Source organism: Lithobates pipiens, unplaced genomic scaffold (genome assembly GCF_037356315.1).
Source record: "Lithobates pipiens isolate NorthernLeopardFrog02 unplaced genomic scaffold, aLitPip1_a1.2 Scaffold_18, whole genome shotgun sequence".
NCBI lineage: Eukaryota > Metazoa > Chordata > Amphibia > Anura > Ranidae > Lithobates > Lithobates pipiens.
In genome coordinates, this window is record NW_027507758.1 from 419820812 (window position 1) to 419834360 (window position 13549).

A 13549-nucleotide genomic window follows, 5' to 3' on the forward strand; every position below is an offset into this window, starting at 1 on the left:
GTAATGTGTGCTGTAACCTCTAGCAACCAGTCAATGAGTGGTAATGATACACTGTAACCTCTGGCAACCAATTACAATAGCTGCCTGATCTGATTCAGTAAACTGATTTTGAGTCTAGCTGTTATTTATTGTATGTCTCAGAGCCGTTGGAGAGCAAAACTGCATGGGGGGGCAAGAAAATTTTTGCCCAGGGTCCAATCAATATTAAAGATGGCCCTGGCTAGTGTACTGACAAAACTGGGCCACGGGGAGGTTATTGTAACACATATACTGTACCTCACTTTTTAATTATTATACTGGTAGAATAAATACAATTTTAAATTTTAAAAAGCTGTTATATATAAACTTGCCTGTGATGGTACAGTTTTATGGTTGACATTGCAATATTCATATTATGCTGTGTGGTGTGAATAAGAATGCAAATTTTCTATACATTGCTTTAAGGCAGGGAAGGGTAAGTCACTTAGTCTTGATGCAGTAGGTTCTCAATATAGACTCAGAGTGACCAGGTGTTTTTTTATACAGAATCCTAACTGAAAAACATATTTCTGTCATTTTAGGGAGCATGAACAATATGATAACATAGATCATGATATTGTTCAAGGAGAAGAAGAACAACATCTTCAGGAAGAAGGGGGAGGTATGTTTTTATTTGGACCTTCGCCTGTCTATACATGGCCTGATATATAACGTTGATGTAACCCATGCCATGGTGATACCAATTCCCAAGCAAAAGCATGCAAGTTTTACCAAAACGACTGTAAGGCCTCTTTCACACTACCGTGACTTTAGAGTTGCACAATTTTGCGGCCACGATTTTTATGTAAAGTTGAGGTCTATGGACCTCAATTTGCATCAAAGTCGAACCAAAGTAGTACATGGACTACTTTGAAGTCGGTACGACCTGAAGTTGCACAGATATGAATGGTACTCATTGGAAATCGTGCGGTACAACTTGTCATGCAACTTTGCAGTCCCATGTCGCAGGACAAGTCGCACAAGTGTGAAAGAGGCCTCAGTCATAGAGTTTTTTATTTTTAATCTTGCGAGATGAGAACCAGTGGCATATCCTCCATGGGTGCTGTGTGTGCGGGTCAGATGGGCCCAGAGGGAAGGGGAGCCTACTGTGCCCTGACACACCCTGCCCAAATAAAATACATTTAAGTCCATAGCATTTCCCTGGGCTCCATCATTTCATCAGACCACAGGGCCCCAGGAAGCTGTGGGTAGAAGCCGTGAAACTTTCATTTTCGGCGCAGGGCATTTGCCGACACTGATTATAATTTCGACCGCAGCAGCTCACAGCCACTAGCAGACTTTGTGATATATCTGCCTCTCCCCCTCAGTAAGGCAAATGTCTTTTCTGGTAAGTCTCTAACATGTGCACAGAAGTAGAGTGAGAAAAATGCTGCAGTGTTTGCTATACTATTACTACTCCTGACAGGAGTAGTAATAGTATACTGTGCAAACAGTGCCTGCAGCCATGTGAATGATACAGCAACAGTACCTGATATCATCATCCTGTACTGTGTGATCATCACCATGATAATAATGATGATAATATAAGCACAGTGAGATGATTCCTTTTTGGCCTTGTGTGTGGGGATGTTAAAACAGAGCTCTGCCAAGCGTTTTTACTGCCCCCAACCACTCTCTCTTATGCTGCAAAGGCAGACGAGAGGGAAGGACATATGCCTTTGCATATTTTTTTATTTGAATAAATGCAAAGCTTCCTTTTGATTGGCATAGAAACAGATGGATGACATCACAAACTCCACCAGTCAATAAGAAGAAGCTTTGTATTCATTCATGTATTCATTCATAGAATATAAAGCTTCATGTGAGTTCTCAGCCCAAATCTGTTTTGTTCTGGGAGTGAGACAGGAAGTCTCCATCTCACTACCACAACACAGTGCTTATACTGTGTTCATAGCTGGGGCTACATATAGTTCATACAGCACGCCCATCAAGTTTGCCTGTTGGTGCATGAAGTAGTTTGTTTGTGCCAGCTTGACCCAAATGATTTAAAGGGACATTCAGTGACCTGTGTATAGCTTGCATGGAAAAAACACAGGTTATTGTACATAGTATGACCAAGCCCCTACTTTCATGTGTGTTATTCCCATTTTGTCCAGGCAAGGACTGAGCTACACCAGAAGTTGTGTTATAACCTTTTTTTTTTTTATTAACTTTAACCCTTTTACTGCCTTCAGTGTATACCAATCAGCCATAACTTTATAATTACTCACCTAATATTGAGGAGGTCCTTCTTTTGCCACCAAAACAGCCCTGACCTGTCAAGGCATAGATGTCACTAGACTTCTGAAGGTATGCTGTAATATCTGGCACTAAGCTGTCAGTAGCAGATCCTTTAATCCTATCATTTGCTCATTTGGATTGAGATCTGCAGAATTTGGAGGCTAGATCAAAACCTCACACTTGTTTTTGTCTTCTTCAAACCATTCTTAAACAATTTTTGCAGTATGGCAGGGCACATTATCCTGCCAAAAGAGGCCAATGCCCTCAGAGAACACCATTTCCATGAAGGGGTGCACTTGGTCAGCAACAATGTTTAAAGTGATTGGGGTGTAATTTTTGGTGTGTACATGCCATAAAAATATAAGAAGATGAAGCAGCGCTAGGGAGTAAATTAATAATCCTGTGATGGGTATTACCCAAAAACAGATATATTCAAATCACCCAAAACGTTGCTCAAATATAAACCAAATTATTGAAAAACCTGTTAATGAAAAAAATTATATAAAAAGTCTTATATTGAAAATTCTTATATTGAAAGATATAAATTTAATTCTTTACTGAAACAACAATCCAAGTTCATAAATCAAGTGTTCAAAAAACCTAAAAATAGTGACAGATCCACCACCGCAACCAGACTGTGGACACCATAAGAAATGCATGCTTACCAAATAGCAAACTAACCAAGCCTGCGACCAATAACCCGGTCAGGGCCTTTATCCCAGAGTGAAACCGGTATCTCCAATCGGGGCTTTAATCCTGGAAGAGAACCTGGTGCCTCTAACGGAACCAACGATCTAACAAATAGTACTGGCAACTCAGTAGGCTCTGCTAATCCGGCAAGGCTCCAACAAGATGGTCATATGAAAACCCAAAGAAAAAGAACTTGCCATAACATAATTCCAATGAGACATGTTTAATCAAATATTTCAAAATACACTTACAGTGTTAAAGATAAAAATAGCAAATAACCGGCCGATTGTGCATAAAAAGCCTGTCCACTTGGACGCGATGACGTCAGCACATCAAATCCTCCCAACATACGTTTCGTCAAATAATGACATCGTCTGGGGCACGGTGTGTACATACTATGTGTTAGAAATATTGTATAAATGGACAACTTTGTATAAAAAAAAATGCGTTTTCATTTTCTTTACACTTTTTCCAAAAATTTGTAGAACAAAAAAGACATGTTCAAAAGATTTATTATGCCTCATATATTATACGTTGGGTTGTTTTCTTTCCAAAATTGGGTAATTTTTGGGGTAGTCAAGAAATGATATATGTAATTTATGCTCCAAGACGGCCTGATGGTGCTCCCTGAATGTTGAGCTTCTGTATGTGGCCACGCTGTGTAAAAGTCTCACATGTGGTATCGCCATACTCAGGAGGAGTAATAGAATATGTTTTGGGTTGTAATTTGTGCTATGCATATGCTGTGTGTGAGAAATAAACTGCTAATATAACAATTTTGTGGAAAAAAATATTGATTTTGCAAAGAATTGTGGGAAAAAAGTACAACTTCAAAAAACTCACCATGCCTCTTACTAAATACGTTGTAATGCCTAGGTTCCAAAAAGGGATCATTTGGGGGGTGTTTGTACTTTTCTGTCTTTTTAGAGTCTCAAGAAATGATCACAATGCACAGGTACTCACAGTGCACATGTACTCACAATTACTCAGGTACTCATAATACTCACAATACGCAGGTACTCACAATACGCAGGTACTCACAATACGCAGGTACTCACAATAAGTAGGTACTCACAATACGCAGGTACTCACAATACGCAGGTACTCACAATACGCAGGTACTCACAATATGCAGGTTCTCACAATCCTCACAATTCACAGGTACTAACAATTCACAGGTACTAACAATTCACAGGTACTCACAATACACAGGCACAATACACAGATACTCACAATACGCAGTTAGTCAAAAAACTTTTTTGTTTTTTCTCTGCTCAGCCACCCCTTGTAATCTGACACTAGCAGCAGTCAGTGAGTCAAACCTTCAGTCCCACAGCTCCTCTATTCCTGCTGTCACACTCCCCCTCCGGTCTACAGTTCACTTACCCAGCGCCTCTCTTGGTCAGCCTTCCACCTCCTGCTGGATTTCCTCCTGCTGGATCTCCTCCCGTCTCCTCTGTCTGTGTCTGTGGGGTGATTACTGTCCCCAGTTACTCCTTCTCCACCACGATCTCCGGCTCTGTTCCTAGGTCACCCACTGCTGCTCTTGGTCATGGGGGGAGGGGTCCGGTCCTATGGTCTCCACTCCCTCTCACACCACGCTGGTCTCCTGGGCCACCCGCTGCTGCCCTCGGGGGGGGGGGGGGCGGGGGTCTGGTCCTATGGTCTCCTCTCTCACACCACGCTGATCTCCCGGGCCACCCGCTGCTGCTCTCGGTCATGGGGGGTGGGGTCCGGTTCTACGGTCACCCCTCTCACACCACGCTGGTCTCCCGGGCCACCCGCTGCTGCTGTCGGTCACGGGGGCGGGGTCCGGTCCTCTGGTTTCCCCTCCCTCACTCCCTCTCACACAACACTAGTCTCCCAGGTCACCGGATGCCACTCTCGAGCACAGGGGGGTCGGCCGGTCCTCTGGTCTCTTCTCCCTCACCCCCTCTCACACCACACTGTCACAGGGTCTAACCCCTTCTGCACTTCCGCACCAAAAAGCTCTGCAACAGCACCATCTTCTGGTAATATCCTTGTTGAAAAGCATGCAAACCTTTTGCCTTACAGCTATTTTTTTCCCCAGTACAGTGTAAGGTATGCCCCCGGCCATCCACATGCTGTAAAAGCAAACTTGTTTCATCAGACAAGGCCACCTTCTTCCATTGCTCCATGGTCCAGCTCTGATTAGGGTATTGAAGTTCATTACCATTATTGTAATGTCCACTTTCATGCATTGCATTTTCTTTTCCTCTGCATCTAAAGCCCAACTTATGATAGTGCACATAGGCCTACTGATTTCATAAAAATTCTCCGGCTGAGAACACAGTAATGTTTGTGTATTATTTATAATTTAACACATTCTATTTAACAGTTAGTTGCTGAACCATTACAGAACATGTTTGTTCATCATGCCAGTATGTTATAAATGGAATTGTAAATCTTACCAATATTAGTATTCTGCATCTTAGGCAAAGGAGTAACCAGTGAGTTGTGACAGTCATGTATGCCAATACTGTAATTGCACAGCTTACAGCAAATCCTTTTCCAGCAACAACACTAACCTCCTATTCCTAAAGTATAAGTAAAAGCAAAACTTTTTTTTAGCTTTGGATCAAGTGGAGAGAAATTATAACACCCGTCAGTTTTTATTGCTGTCTGTGCCTCGTTTAGCGAGATTCACCCTTTCTATTTGTCCTATTTACCATTATTATTGAAAGTGAAATTAAAAGAAAATCCAGAATTTTGGGTTGACACCAGCACAGTAATAGAGGGGAATGTTCCAATTGGGAAATCAGATCTGATGACCTTGGTGATACTCCAGGAGTCCTTCACTTTGGAGTGATTCCCGCTCTCTTCCTGTTTCCTCTCTCTCCTGTCCTGTAGCCTGACAGAGGTCATAATCCTCCCTTACCCTGTAATTTTACTTTAACCGCTTCCTGACCGCCTCACACAGATATACTGTGGCAGAAGTACACGTACAGGCAGATTAATGTACCTGTACGTTGCCCTTTAAGAGGTGGCTTGCAGGCATATGCTCCCACCGGGAGCTCCATGACTGTGATCGCGCATCCCCATGATCGTCTCACGGTGAGGAAGAATGGGGGGAGATGCTAATGTAAACAAGCATCTCCCCGTTCTGCCTATTGACACTTTCACTGATCAGCTCTCCCTGTAATCGGGAGTGCTGATCAGTGATGTGTCACACACAGCCCCCCCCCCCCCACAGTTAGAATCACTTCCTAGGACACACTTAACCCCTACAGTGCCACCTAGTGGTTAACCCCTTCACTGCCAGTGAAATGTTTACAGTAATCAATGCAATGTTTTGCATTGATCGCTGTAGTAATGCCAATGGTCCCAAAAATGTGTCAAAATTGTCCGATGTGTCTGCCATAATGAATAAAACTATTATAGCAAAACGTTTTTTTCAAAATTGTTGCTATATTTTTTTGTTTATAGCGCAAAAAATAAAAACGCAGAGGTGATCAAATACCACCAAAGGAAAGCTCTATTTGTGGGGAAAAAAAGGATGTCAATTTTGTTTGGGAGCCACGTCGCACGACCGCGCAATTTTCAGTTAAAGCGAAGCAGTGCCGAATCGCAATAAGTGCTCTGGTCAGGAAGGGGGTAAATTCTTCCGGGGCTGAAGTGGTTAAAGATTAAGTTCACCTTTATGAACATGTTACATGTTACAACCATATTTTGGGTGTAATATGTAACATGTTCAGCATGCACCCGCTTTACCTCTGATTCCCCCCCTCCCAATGACAGCACGTGGGGGATCCTCTCCATGTACCTGCTATAACAATTCTAAAACAGGATAGCCGAGCAGGGCTTGGTCCACACAGGCATGTCATTCATGCACAGTTTCTTGTGAATGATTAGACTACAAGTACCATCAGCCATTGTGTCCGATAGCTTGCAGTTCTCAATGGACTTCAAGGGTGCTGGTGAGTTGCCATGTAGTTTATTTACCTTCCTGGTCTCAATTAACTGCCTGAGAGTCTGCAGGAACCTGGCACTGCACCTGTGATCTGCTGATCATGGGTGCAATGCTCTGCAGGCTCCTTAGAGCTGCCTTTTTTATCTGCATAAAAATGTGCATTTATTTATTTATTTTTCTCAAAAGGTGAACTTATCCCTTAAGAGGCACCACGTAATCAAAATTTTGTTTGCGCATCAGAGTTTCATACTTACATCTGTACTGGTCTCGCTTTTCTCCATTAAGCTTTTTTTCTGCTGCTGGCCGTGTTATTGAGCCACAACATGCAGAAGAGTTGGTAGAGTGGATAACTAAGCCATCCTCTGTCACCCAGGCTCAGAGTAGTATGCCTTCCAGCACAGCTGCCAAAGCAGACTATTCCACCATCTCCTTGTCCACAGTCACTCCTTCTGTAGCCCCACCATCATGCACAGAGGAGACCCCAGAATTATTCGACCACAGTGTCGGTTACACGATGCTGGAGGATGCACAGCGATTTGAAGGCTCCGATGTTGGTTCCCAGGTTGAGGAAGGGAGAAAGGTGAGCCTAGAAAGAGGGGGTGCCACAGAAGGACAAGAAACTGGCAATCATGTTCTCTATGCTGCCAAGTTTGCTCCAGTAATGAGAAGGGAGGGGATGATGAGGTCACTGACTGTACTTGGGTGCCTGAGAAAAGAGAGGAGGAAATTGAGGAGGAGGGGGCACAACTCTAACGAGGCAGGATGTGCTCCAGGGGGTAGCTTAAGGGCAGCCACCCTATTGCATCACACTGTAGAGCTCCGCAGGTGCAGGGGGCTGCTGACTGCTGACTTTTTACAGTTCCTTGATGTGGGCCTTTTTTGACACGTGTGCAGCAGATCACACTGTTGCTGTTTGCAACCTATGTCTGAAGAGGATCAAGCGTGGCCAGGACAGCAGCCGCTTGGGCACCACATGCTTGACCAGACATATAACGACCTGCCATGTAGTCCATTGGCAACAGCACTTGAAAGATCCACATCATAGAAAAAGGCGGACTTCTCCTTGCTTCTCATCTGAGATCTCAAACCCTACTATACCTACAGTCCTCTCAAAAACCTGTACTGAGAGGAATGAAGGTATAGCAATAGGTGTCACAAGTGCTTGCAGCCAATCTGCTAGCAGTACACCACCAGTTGATTTCAGCAGTCAAATTTCCCTACCCCAGTTTCTGAACCGTAAAAAGAAATTTGGTTCCAGCCATCCACATGCTCAGCGTCAAAATGCTAGCTTGGCCAAATTGCTAGCACTGCAACTGCTGCCTTTTCAGCTGGTGGACTTTGCCCCCTTTCATGAATTTGTGGAATGTGCTTTACCACAGTTTCAGATTTCAAAACAGCATTTCTTTTCACGTAAGGCCATTCCTGCTCTCTACCATCACGTGGAAGTAAATGTTTTGTCCTCATTGGACAGGGCAGTCAGCAGTATGGTTCATATTACCAGCAAATCAGGCATGGGCAGCAATGCTATCTTTCCTTTATGGCGCACTGGGTAACTCTGCCGTGAGCTGGGTTAGATGCCGGACTGGGTTCAGTGTTGTTGGAGCTTGTTCTGCCACCACACCTCCAAAAAGCTAGTGGTAATTCTGCCACAGCTCTCTGCTTCACCCCCTCCTCTTCTTCTTCCTCTATGGCCTCTTCTACAGACTTGTCCTCTGAACCAGCAGTGCTCCTTAAGCGCTCAAGGGGCTATGCAATCAGACTAAAAGATGTCATGTGGTGCTTGAGTTGGTCTACCTAGGGGACAGGAGCCACACTGGGGCAGAGATTATGTCAACTCTGCAGGGGCAGGCACAGAGGTGGTTGGCACCACACCAGCTTCCAACAGGAATGGTTGTATGTGACAATAGCACCAACCTTCTCCTTGCCCCCCATCAGGGACACTTGACCCATGTTTAATGTTTGGCATTTGGTGGTGCGGCGTTTCTTGACCAGTTACCCAGGCTTACAAAATCTCCTGAGGCAGGCCAGAAAAGTCTGTGGTCGTTGCCACCGGTCATACAATGCCAGGGCTTGGCTGGCTGACATTCATAGGGAATGCAACCTACCCACCAACCGCCTCATTTGTGACATCACCAGGTGGAACTCAACATTGGCAATGCTGCAGCCGGTGCACACATAGCAGAGGGCCATCAATTATGTGAGTATTGCACCAGGACAGGGTCAGGGGAGCTTTGCTTCTTTTTGCCACGCCAGTGGCTACTGATCAAGGATGCATGCACTGTCCTGTTACCATTTGAGGCCACAAGGATGGTGAGCAGTGACAATGCATGCATCAGTTACACTGTCCCTCTAGTCTTCCTGCTGGAGCATGTGCTTTGTGGAATCATGGACAGGGCACTTGAGGCAGAACAGCGGGAGGAAGAGGAGGACTTCCTTTCCTCTCAAGGCCCCCTTTATCCAGATAGCAATTCCTGCAGAGCCGCCAAACACACAGAAAGAAGAGGAGGATTGTGTCAGCATGGATGTAGAGGATAGCATGCAGCAGTCTTCAAGGGATGTTTTTCAGAAACCCAAGAGGTGGTACGTAGCTGGCAGGAGTTAGTTACGGATAATTAGGGCTCGGAATCGAATGCCTCTGAAAAACGTATGCTTTATGGCCTCCCTGATTCCGCAAAGCCTGCAAAAGGACCCTAGGATTTGTGGTATCAAGGAGAGGGATCATTACTGGCTGGCAACCCTTCTTGATCCACGTTACAAGGGTAAAGTTGCAGAACTCATCCTGCCTTTGCAGAGGATGAAACGGCTTCAGGAGGCCTTGATTAAAAGTTTGTAATGCCTATCCAGACCGATTTCCTGGTGCTGGACACCAGGAAGCTTTGTTCGGTCAGAGGAAGAGCAGTGGAGAAGATGGCTTTAAACAGTTTTTCAGTCCTCAGCGCCATGATCTGAAGGTTCAATCAACCATCGCCAGCGTCTGCATTAAATGATGCAGGAATATCTAGGGGCAAGAGCAGACTTGGAGACCTTTCCAACAGAGCATCCACTGGGTTTGGGTTACTGGGTCTTGAGAATGGACCACCGGCCAGAACTTGCGCAATATGCAATCGAGCTACTGGCCTGTCCTACATCCAGCATTCTTTCTGAATGCACATTCAGTGCTGCTGGAGCATTTGTAACGGATCAAAGAGTGTACCTGTCCACAGACTCCATTAATAGGCCCACATTTATTAAAATTACTCAGTCCTGGATCAGCAGCTATCAATCACCTGATGCTGATGTAACTGATTGAATTTGCTATGGATCCGTTGAAGACTATGCTGCCTATCCTATTCCTTCTGAATATTAATGACACTAACTTCCAACAATATTTTTGGCTTGGGGCACCACCAATGCCCAATTTTTCTACCCCTGTAACAGGGGCATATTGATGGGGACAAGGGCCTCATCCCCATGACTCTTGCCCGTTGGTTGTGGAGGTCTGTGCCCGGGGGCTTATCGGAATCTAAAGAACAGTTTTTGACAAGTCCTTTATTAAAAAAGAAAAAAAATGTCCCGCAATGTCCATCCATCTTCATGGACCCTCCGCCTCGATGGGAGGCATTCCGCCGACTGTTATCTCTTGGCTGTGACAGCTGTTATATAGGCAAGGACAGGTCCGTTGATGCCATGATTGAAGATGGATGGACATTGCGGGACACTTTTTTTTTTTTAATAAAGGAATTTTAATTTTGGTGAATGAGTAGGGGTACAATGTACCCGGTACCCATTCACATGGGGGGGGGGGCGGGATCTTGGGGCCCCCTTGTTAACGGGGGCTTCCTGATTCTGATAAGCCCCCTGCCCGCAGATCCCCCACAACCACCAGGCAAGGGTTGTGGGGATGAGGCCTTTGTCCCCATCAACATGGGGACTGGGGACAAGATGCTTTGGGGGGGACCATGTTGAGGGCATGTGGCCTGGTACGGTTCAGGAGGGGGGGCACTCTCTCATCATCACTCCCCCATTTCCTGCGGCCTGCCACGTTGCATGCTCTGATAAGGATCTGGTATGGATTTTGGGGGACCCCGCAGCATTTTTTTTTTGGCATGGGGATCCCCTTTAAATCCATACCAGACCTGAAGAGCCTGGTATGGATTTTGGGGGGACCTACACACCATTGTTTTTATTTAGGCGTGGAGTTCCCTTTAATATCCATACCAGACCCGACGGGCCTGGTGCGGACTTGGGGGGGGGGGGGGGGACACTGTTTTTTTCAATGATTTTTTATGTACATTGCCGGGATCCCGCAATACATTGCAGCCACAACCAATTTTAACCTCCTTGGTGGTATTCCCGAGGGTGGCTTGGGGTGAGATTTCAGTACCATTAGCTGTAACTCCAACCCCCGGGATCCCGCAATGTACTCCCGCTGTGTATGGCGGCCGGATCTCCCGATCGATCCTCTGTGTGTTCCGGCTCCCCTTCCCTGTGAGCGTGGCATCGCAGGGTGGTGGAACCAGCGGCAGATTCAAAAAGTATAAACCACAACACACACCATACATTGTAATCTTATTGGATTACATTACTGTATCTAATAAATTTACCTCAGTTTGCCTCCCAGTGCTTTGTCCAGTGCCCTTGCCTGCAGTTTTACTGAACTTTCTGCCTGGAAACTGCAGAACGACCATGGCATCAAAAAAGCATGCCTCTACCTCAAAAGCAGGTTAATGACATAGTATACACACTTGCAGAATTGAGTTATAGCGATTCGTGGGGAAGTTCGTCATCAGACACATAAAGTGATTTCTGCGATGATCTTGTGACTGACATCAGTGATGTACAGACTTGGTGCTCTATCGACTGTGGTACGGATCATGTAGCGCCCCCAAGATTCCCATTTACTGGAGCACCTGGTATCAAAGTGAATGTGGAAGATGACAACCCCTTGGAACACCCCCAACTATTTTTGACCGATAAGGTTATTGAAAAAATAGTTAGAGACAAACTGGTACCAGAAGCAACAAGCTGCTACACCTCGGAGGTTTTCAAAGAGCAGAAAATGGGAACCAGTGACCAAAGCAAACATCTGGAAATTTCTGGGCCTAATAATTCTTCAGGGAGTGGTGGGGAAACCCCTTCAGAAGTGGTAATGGGCAATCTCTATTTAATCCTCACAGTGCAGCACAACAGAATCTGAGAAAAAAAAGATCTTCTTACCTTTATTAGTATACATTCAGCAAAGACAGTAACTGAAATAAACTGATCTTGTGCATGCTGCCTGCATGAATCCATCTATGGCCCCATTGAAATACTTTGTTAGCAGACTACGACCCTTGTGTGGGGGGAATGAAGCGGCCTTAAAGGACTAAAATTAATGGACTTAAACAAGGTAATATATAACAGGAACTTAATGACTGTCCGATAATGCTTCCCTTTGGATTCTCATGAGGTGTTACCCTTTCACTTAGATGGATGTTAACAGCAGACCTGCTGTGCTTTATTGAAGTCTATGTTGTTTATGCCCTGGAAGATTTCGGAAAAATAAAAAAAGGCTAGAAGGTGTTTTGCAAAGACTGCGTCTTTCGATCTGCACAGCTACCAATGAAAAGCCATTTATACAGTGAAAAAATAAGTGACTGAAATAGAGATCATCATAGTGCGATCAGTGTCCTGTTCATCTTAAATACCATGCAATATCCTTTAATTATATGATCATTTACAGATTTCCTCAAGAGTTTCTGACATACTTTGCATCATGTTTGTAAAACACCCCGTGTGTTCTTACAATCACTCATCCAGATTTGTTTAAGTCCCGTAGATAATAAATGCTAGTCAGTGATTTATCCTGACTGTCAGGGAAAAAAAACAATAAAACAATCAGACAGGTTGGAAAACCTTACCCATTCTCTATTGCTTAATTCTATAAGCCATTGCCAGTTAACATCTGCTGCTTCACCACCTCTGCAGTCTCATTTAGTATGCTTATGTGTCCTGCTGGGCAGTCAAACAAATGGCTAAAAGACATTGAGATGATTGGGTAGTACTCGGAAATTCCACTGTTTCTGATTTCTGAGGTTATAACTTATTTTTTTCTGCATTACAATAAGCCAAGGAGATTGAATCAAAGTTTTTAAAGTTTATCAAAGGCCAGTCAAATGAACATTGTATTTGGTATACATTAATCTAAGTATCATCTTGACATAAATATTGTGCTTCTATCTTTGAATATGTATATTCACTGTCACTACAAACTTTCATTAGAAATGTCAATGTAATTAGAATGTTAAATTCTCCCTTCTTTTTGTAATAAATCCCATGCCATGGATTATGGCCCTTAGCTGAATTAGATCACTTTGAGACACTTTTGACTATCAGTAGGCAATGTACAAGGCATTCAGGGGACAGTTTTCGATCTTCATTATTCATAATGACGCATTCTGTTTGCCAGTACAATCATGAATACTCATGAATTATGTTTGTCTAGATGATGGAATATTCTTACAGAAATAAAACAAAGGATAACACATCCATAATACTTAGTCCCTGTAGCACATGTTTTGCTATAAGCGGTATCTTTTCTGATATACAGTCATGTGAAAAGGTAAGTACACTTCATGAAAATCTTTGACTCTTTGAGCAGGCAAATATAAGATCTTAATCCAAACAGTGCCTACAGATAACAGTGATATA

At 44.2% G+C, this 13549-nt stretch overlaps 1 protein-coding gene across 5 annotated transcripts in view; it reads left to right on the forward strand.

Moving 5' to 3' along the window:
- GOLIM4 (golgi integral membrane protein 4) overlaps nt 1-13549 on the forward strand; it is a 169329-nt gene that overhangs the window by 119858 nt on the left and 35922 nt on the right. For all 5 annotated transcript variants that reach the window (XM_077488024.1, XM_077488027.1, XM_077488026.1 and 2 more), the window contains one exon: nt 561-640. In XM_077488024.1, coding sequence (XP_077344150.1) covers nt 561-640 — 80 coding nt within the window. The remainder of the gene's footprint in view (nt 1-560; nt 641-13549) is intronic.